At 30.2% G+C, this 8,558-nt stretch overlaps 1 protein-coding gene across 2 annotated transcripts; it reads left to right on the top strand.

Moving 5' to 3' along the window:
- The first annotated feature begins 3,647 nt into the window (after nt 1-3,647).
- On the top strand, nt 3,648-8,239 carry LOC124932129 (microtubule-associated protein RP/EB family member 1A). Of its 2 annotated transcripts, none has more exons than XM_047472734.1 (8): nt 3,648-3,944; nt 4,706-4,774; nt 4,849-4,935; nt 6,490-6,596; nt 6,682-6,821; nt 6,908-6,987; nt 7,553-7,666; nt 7,815-8,239. In XM_047472734.1, exons 1-8 carry the CDS (start codon nt 3,837-3,839, stop codon nt 7,941-7,943), a joined length of 834 nt encoding a protein of 277 aa, XP_047328690.1. In that variant the 5' UTR covers nt 3,648-3,836; the 3' UTR covers nt 7,944-8,239. The 2 variants fall into 2 exon arrangements, with proteins under 2 accessions (XP_047328690.1, XP_047328689.1); XM_047472733.1 differs by having other exon boundaries at nt 6,896-6,987.
- Nucleotides 8,240-8,558: the final 319 nt, after the last annotated feature.

Genomic DNA, 8,558 nt, shown 5'->3' with positions numbered 1-8,558 from the left:
GATAATAATGATCACGAGATAAGATAGTTGGTTGATTGAAGTGAAAAGAAGTCGGTAATGATGAGATGATTTTTTTAATATGAGTTGAGTGTTTAGTTTTAATTGTTCGTCATATCAATTATATACTCATACATAAAATTATAAAAATAAATAAATAAAATCTTAAGTGGTTTAATGATTAATTGTTTATAATGCATAATAAAGATGGAGAATTCAAATCTCGTTAGATGTAAATTAATAATAATTATAAAATTTGATATGAAAGAGTAACGATAGATAAATATGTGAATGGAGATTGTTGATTGGTCGAAATGTAGGTAAAAGGTCTGTAATGAGATAGTTTGGTGTAAAATTCATTGTCTATTTTCATTCCCTCTCTCAAATTCTTTCTCAAATTCTCCGTTTTATCTTTTTTACTGTCAGTAATACGGTAATGAGATAAAATTTGTTAAATTTTCAATGAATGAAATTACCCCTATTTAATTCCCTCTCAAATTCTCTCTCATAAATTTCTTCCTCTAATCATTTCTCAAAACGTAATATTTTTTTTGAAACATTATTCTTTCCCTGAAACCTTGATTTATATCTCAAATCTATATATCCATAATTACATAACCAATATAGATATCACATAAAATATATAAAACAGTTTAATCTAGATAACTAATGTGTATAAATATATAAATTATACATAATAGTTTTATAAATTGAATATCATTTAACCCATCTATATATATAACAATGCTTAATTTTTAAAGTATTTGGATTCCCGGGTCAAGAACCGTGGTTAATTTGAATATATATATGTGAGAGTAAATATGGATACTTGGGTCGGGTCGTGAGTTGACCCGCCCACCCATAAACTTAAAAAATGAAATAAAAAATGTGATATACACAAGTTTTAAACTTGCAACCACACAATATAAGTTTAATATATTAACCAACTAGGCTAATACAACTTTAAATTTTAAAATCAATTTTAAAATGGATGAACGTATGACATTTTTAATAATATAAATTCAATATTTTAAATAATTAAACTAATAGTATTTTAAATTCGTTTATAAAATTTATTTTATATATATATAGAGCGATTAGACGGGCCAACCCATGGTGGGGCGGGCCTACCCACCAAAACCCATCGTTTGACAGGTCGACGGCGGGTCGGCCCCTATCCCGGCGAGCTGAAAATCCCTAACCCAACCCAAGGTGGGTTACGGGTTAGGTGGGCCAGCCCGTGGGTTGTCTCACTACAAATAAAAATAAATAAAAATTATTAATAGTTCTAAAAAACAAGAGTTCAAGAACATGATCAAATAGTCATAAAACACACCAAACTAGAGTCTTGTCTATCGTTATACATTAATTGACTAAATATTTCAACAAAGTAACTAAAATTTGAAAACATTCATAAAATAGAAATGTCAGTAAAGTCAACAATCTTTAAATATCATCAATCGAGATATAATCCATGACAAATCCTTCTCATTCACCGCCTTTAGAAGGAAGAGAAGAAAGGTTGAACAAATAAGTAGTCGACGACCAATGAACGAAGTATTAAGTATTGACTGTTGCAGTCTGGAACCAAGTTTGAATCCACGAACCCTTGAAGGCGAGAACGAAGAGAAGGAAGGCGGGACAAATAAGTAGCCGACGGTTGATGGACGAAGTATGAAGTATTGACTACTGTAGTGCTGCCTAGGAGAGAAAAAAACTAGGGTTATGCGGCATATGCCTATAATGCTATAAATCATATTATATTTTTTTGTCAACCCGTGGGCCAACCCAATCCCTAGGCCCACGACTCGAGTGGGTTGGCCCGTGTAGGCCCACTTCCAAATGGGTTGCTAATATTTCAACCCAACACGTCTAAATTGTTTGGCGGGGCGGGCCAACCCAACGGACCTAATCCAAATTGACGGTCCTCTCTCTCTCTATATATATATAATTGTTAGTCATATAAATTATATAAAAAAAATTAACAATCTTAAGTGGTGTAATAATTAAGTGTTCATTCTACATAATAAAGATTGGTAAGTGGATGAGAATAATATTATTGTTTGTCTGAAATGAGTTGATAAAGCTCGGTAAAGAGAAGATAGTTGGGGAGAATATGTTGACTAACGAAAATGAGTTAGTAAGTGGGTGAGAATAAGATTGTTGGTTGACCGAAGTGAGTTGATAAAACTCGATAAAAAAGAGATACGTAGCTAATAAGAAATATGTTGTTTGATTGACCAAAATGAGTCGATAAATAAGTGAGAATAAAATTCTTATTTTATTTTTAACCATACAAATGTACGAAAACCTCTAGCTAGTTTTAATAAATTTACTTATTAATAGATTTTAATTGATAAAATATATTTAAGAGAGAAGAGAATAATTATTTAAATTATTATATACTATTAAATATTATGATTATAAATGGGGTTATGTTTTAGTTTGATTCAGATTATCCTCAACTTAATGGGGTTATGTTTTAGAGATTATTCTCAACTTAAGTCAGCCATTCAACTTATTTATTTTTTATTTATAATATTATTTAATAGTTAATATTATATATATATTTGTAATTTAATTTTAAATATTAATAAATGACTTAAATTAAAAATAATATATTTGAAAATAAATTATATTAATATATTAATTTTTATAAATTTTAGTTAATATATAATTTTAAATATTAATAAATAACTTAAATTAAAAAAATAATATATTTTAAAATAAATTATATTAATATATTAATTTTTATAAATATACAATTTTAAATATATTTAATATAAATATGATATAAAAAAATATATAGAATAATATTTTAAATTTTTGGTCTCCTTGCCTTTTGTCTCCATTTATATTTTTATTTCCAATTTTGTAAAAAATATTTAGGTAATTCATTATGTATATGTACATATTATTTCAAAAGTCATATAAGTTTTATATCATAGTCCATAAAGAAAATAAAAGTAATTTATTATTATTATTATATATGTTTTACTTTTCACCTTCTTCTTTGACTTGATCTTTCAATTATAAATTCATTGTTGAGCACTCTCATTCAATGATTAATTAAAACTAGTTTAATTTTTAAAATTATAATTATGAATTAAAAAAATTATAATATATTTATATTTTTTTTAATTATTTAATATATTAAAATACATATATTATAAATAATAAATAAAAGTATATTTAAAAGTATGTTTTATTATTATTATAGTTTTATATAAATATATAAAAATATTAGAAATAAATGGAATAAAGGAAAGATAATGAATAAAGGAATTAGAAATGAATGAAATAGATAAGAGATATGAGTAAAAAAATATTTAAAATTAATAAGAGAAAAATGTTGAAATTATAAGTTTAAACAAGAAAAATATAGAGAAAATTGAGTTTAATCCAAAATGTGTTTATTATAAATTTTTACATGAGTTTATTACGTAAAATTACTATAACAGTTTATTACGCAAACACGCTTAAACACAACGTTTAACGCGCTTAAACACAACGTTTAACTCCACAAAATTAATGTTTAAATAATTAAAATAAAAATCAAGATAGAGAGATTCAGGCCAAACAAGCCTTAGTGCTTCTCATCTGCTTTATAGCTCGATTTCAATTCACTTATGTTCTCCCCCCTCTTTCTCTCTATCTCTCTCACACACACACATCTCTCTCTCACACACACACATTCATTCATTCATTCATTGCTGACATTCTCAGTGGTATACTGTGTTGTTGAGGTTGCTTGCTTCTGTTAGTATAATAAGCTGATTAATTTTGTGAAGAAACAAGAAGGGTTCCATTTGTGAAAAAGGAGAAAGAAAGAAAGAGAAATGGCGGCGAAAATAGGTATGATGGATAGTGCTTACTTTGTCGGAAGGAATGAGATTCTCTCATGGATCAATGACAGGCTTCGACTTAATCTAACACGGATCGAAGAGGTAATCATCTTTCTTTTCCACCCATCATTTTCTCTCAAGAACGCGTTGCATGTTTAGAAGGGATGATGCGGATGTCGATTACTTCTTGTTGTAACAACATGATGAAGTTGAAGTCAAAGATTATCTATCATCTATTTCAGTTGAGGGATTAATGCTGTATTAATCTTGATTCAAGCAAAAAGAAGTCAAAAGAATTTGTCCTTGTTAAGTTATCATTGAATAATCAAAATGCCTCTCCATAGCTCGCTTTGCACTGTCCATTTTAGGCCATTCTTTTGAAGAACAAAAAAATTGGAAGACGAAATTGACCATTTGCATTTGCAGACATTATATAAGCCTTTCTTTCCTTCAAGTTTATATAGGCATGATTCATAAAAGAACAAATTTATTCATACAGAGACAGAGAAAGGAGATTTCATTACTCATAAATCATTTGGGATTATCTATATTTTGTCTTGTATGCCCTATGATTTTGTAATCACTTACTGAGTGAGTGTGGAAGATACTAACAGAAACTGCCCATCTCTTTCAATGTCTGGCCTGTTTCTAGTTCTAAAAGATGTCTCTATTATTTGTTGGTTTATCATAAAGCATCCTATTATCAACTCATTTTCTTTATATGGGATTTGTTTTGAGCTACAAAGGGGATTATTGTTTATTCTGTTATAGATAAAAAGCAAATGTGTTCTAATAGAATGGTTCATTTTTTAGATGATGGAGTTTTCAAATAATAACCATTCCTTGTTTTTTTTTTGGCATAGGCTGCTTCTGGAGCTGTGCAGTGTCAGATGATGGATATGATTTATCCAGGAGTTGTTCCGATGCACAAGGTAAAGCAAGATCTTTTTTCTATGGGTGTTTCAGTTTGTTCTTCAATGCCTGACATGATAAGGTTCTCCTACAGGTGAACTTTGATGCGAAGACAGAGTATGATATGATCCAAAATTACAAAATCCTTCAAGATGTGTTTAACAAACTAAAGCTTGAAAAGGTAAGCACATCTTTGTTACAGACTTGTCTAAAAAATAGGTTCATTGACATGTATGTTGCAATATTATTTTCTTGTCTGTGCATGCTATCCACCCTGTTATTGATATTGTCTATTGTGTTTCTTTACCCTTAAATTCTTTCTCTGTTTTAGCAATCTTCCGATATAAAATCTGAAAATTTCTGGGAACACCTAAAGCAACTTAGTTATAGGTCATGAAATATTATACTAACTCATGATATTATATCATATCTGATATTGCAAAATTCCTTCTCAAATTTAAGTTAGTAAATTTTATGATTGACTTGTATTTGCAACATAGTTATAGGTTTTAACAATATCAACGTCTTTGTCTTCAACTTGTTTTGTTTTTTTCTTTTGAATGGGTGGAGATGAAAAATGTGAGACTATTTTGTATGTCAATAACTAGTAGATCTGAAATTGATTAGCGATGAAAGAGATAAGAGCAAGCTTAATAAAAAAGTATAAGAAGCAAAAAGTAACTGGAACATGAAGCCCAGCTACTATAACCATTGGTGGAGGCAGCAATATAAACCCTTAAGTAGTAAGTAGAAGCTTTGATACCGTGTGAAAAATTAAACATGCATGAGTTGTATTATTGATGTGAGATTCTTTGAAGGATTAAATATTATTGTTGTATTCACATACAAGGTTACACACGCATATTATATATATTATTGTAAATTAAAAAAGAAAAATGCCATGAAGGCTTAACCCGTGACCTTGTGCTCTACTACTGAGCTAAACATGCCGTCCTGAAAATAGTCATGAAGGCTCGAATCCATGACTGACTGTGAGCCCTGCACTCTACCACTGAGCTAGACGACCCTTCTAAAATATATATACAAATACTAAATATGAATTTTCTAATAAAGTTCTTGTAAACCTCTCCTAACTTATTATAGTATATGGCATAAATTATGGATAAAAATTAAACCTGGATATTTTAATATGTTTATATAATATCATACTTAATATTCCAACACATACATATTTCATAAAGTGATTCTTTTCGTTGTACTAAATTCTATATAAACATTTTCATTAAGCAACTTATCAAGCATAGGTTACATCTATTGTGGAAAAATTAATACCAGTTTAGTACAAGTCATGACAAGTAAACATAAAAATGTTTGCATTATCCTCTACGGAAGGAGCACCAAAAAGATCCAATTACCCCAACTCATAATAATTGCATCATCCCGTATGTCAAAGATCACACAAAAACTTAATGCTCCAACTCAAGGTTCTCGAAACTGCTCAAAATCTACTTGAATACAGATTCCCTCAACCATGGTGGCATTGTCACATTTTTTTGGGCGTAGTTAATACTATTGTACATTCTCTGCATCTCTTATCAAGTTTTGATTTATAAGAAAACTTCAATTTCATTTTCTTTGCCAAATTAGTCTATCTTTTGTAGTTTCTACCTTCTTTTGATAATGAATTGTAATTTATCCACTGTTGATGACATGCATAGTAATATAGGCATGATATCCTTTGTGGAAAGTTCATTTTTGGGGTTTCATTTGCCAGAATATTGAAGTGAACAGGCTTGTTAAAGGTAGACCACTGGATAACTTGGAGTTCTTGCAATGGATGAAACGTTACTGTGACTCAATAAGGGGTGGAATCATGAATGAGTAATACATCTTCTTTCCTAATGAATTCCTGACTTGGTTCTTCCTCTCTTTCTCTCTTCTTACAAAAAGTAAAACGTTTTCCCAGAAATTACAATCCAGTGGAGCGTAGAAGTAAGGGTGGTAAGGAACGAGGTGCCAAGGGTTCACAGAAGAACTCGAGGTCATTGGAGGTGAACAGTATGAATAACAACTCATCACCTGTTGATGGATTCAACAAGAGTTATGGTAAAAAGCCTAAATCAATCACGTTGTGATGATGATTTCATCTCCAGAATTAATAAGTACTCACTCCATTTTAGCTGCTGATTCAGGAATCCGGCAGGGAAAATCTGATATGACTACCACCACTAGGGAAGATCATTGTGAGGAGATCGAGGCTTTATCCAAAGAGGTATTGTTTTCTTTAGTTTGTCTAAAATGATTATAGTCATTGGATGTTTGAGGTCAATGTGACTGCTATATAGATAATGTTATTCCAACCCAGGATAGTTCAATTTATAAGATTATTGGACTAAGAGGCCGAGCTCTCAAGTTCGATTCCTTCTAAAAGCACATTGATTGGAGTGGGAGGTTAGGACGGTGTGATGCTCTGCTGCTAACCTTTCCTCGAGGGAAAAAAACAATGGTTATAGAAGAAAAAAATCAAAAGTTTGTAAAAAAAGAGGCTTGATTTGGGAGCACCATTTCATTTGTTTTTTTCATTTGTGTGTGAATCTGGATGAGAATGAGTTTGGTAACAGACTAATGCCTTAAAAAGGGCTTCTCGATGATTTAATAGTTGACAGTTTCTCATCGAGATTCAAATATAAAGTGTAACCAAATGAAGCCAAATATGTATTGACAAACTTATAGACTCCTCAAATTGAATGTTTCTTCCTGCTTTACATGTTTTTTCATAGTTTGGTCATTACCATCTGATTTGCTTTTTGATTGTTCTTACTTATGTGGCTGTGCAGGTCATGGACCTTAAGCTCTCAGTGGAGATGCTGGAAAAGGAAAGAAATTTTTATTTTGGAAAACTAAGGGATATAGAAATCCTTTCTCAGAGTTCTGAATTGGAGCATCTTCCGGTAAGAAGCTAACAATCTCTTATGTGAAAATTACATAAAATTTGTAACCTTTTACATTTATTAGTTTAAAAGTTGTGTTTTTTTTACAGATCTTTATTTGGGGTAGCGCCTTTATTGTAGTGTGTTTATATTGTGCAATTGTTTTCAGATGTCAGTGGAGATCAAGAAAATACTGTATTCTGTTGAAGCAAAGGATTCAGCAATCACAGAAGATACAGAAATAGCTGCTAATGGCAATGAAACTAACATGCTTGATGAAAATACCGATAAGAACTGAATGAGAAACAGAAAAATTCTTGATTCGATAAGATTCGATAAGGAATCTAACGAGCCTAGTTCATGACCGAGTTAAGTAGTATTCATGAAGTAAAACAATTAGATCACGATAACCCTTTTTCTTTTGTTAGATATGCCAGGCTCTAACATATCTCTTTCGAGTAGTGGTTTAGAACGACTTTTGTTTGTTTGTTTTTTCTGTGATTGTCGCAAGTAGAAATGAATTGATGATTTTTCGAGAATGTTCATTGTGATCAAAGGCAAGAAGTTGGGGCATATAATGGGTGAAGTTCAGAAGCACCCAAATGTTAAGAAGAGAAATAATTGAAAGATCTGAGGCAGAGAGTGACATTTAGGTTGAAAACAGTTTATATCTGATTATGGATTAAATGACTGAAAAAAAAAATATATTTCTTGTTATATCAAAAACAAATAAAACTATAAAGAGTATTTAGATAACTTAAGCAATTATAATTTTGTATAATAAGTATATTATATGAATATTTAATGATTCAATCAAATTGGTGGGTGGTCTCAAAACTTTCTGCAGCCATTACTTTTAGTTTTTTTTTTTTTTTTTTATATAATTCTCTTAGCGCAATTCCTTTTATTTATT

Source organism: Impatiens glandulifera, chromosome 3 (genome assembly GCF_907164915.1).
Source record: "Impatiens glandulifera chromosome 3, dImpGla2.1, whole genome shotgun sequence".
NCBI lineage: Eukaryota > Viridiplantae > Streptophyta > Magnoliopsida > Ericales > Balsaminaceae > Impatiens > Impatiens glandulifera.
The sequence above is the reverse complement of the archived record's forward strand: the minus strand, read 5'-3'. Positions and strand labels throughout refer to the sequence as shown.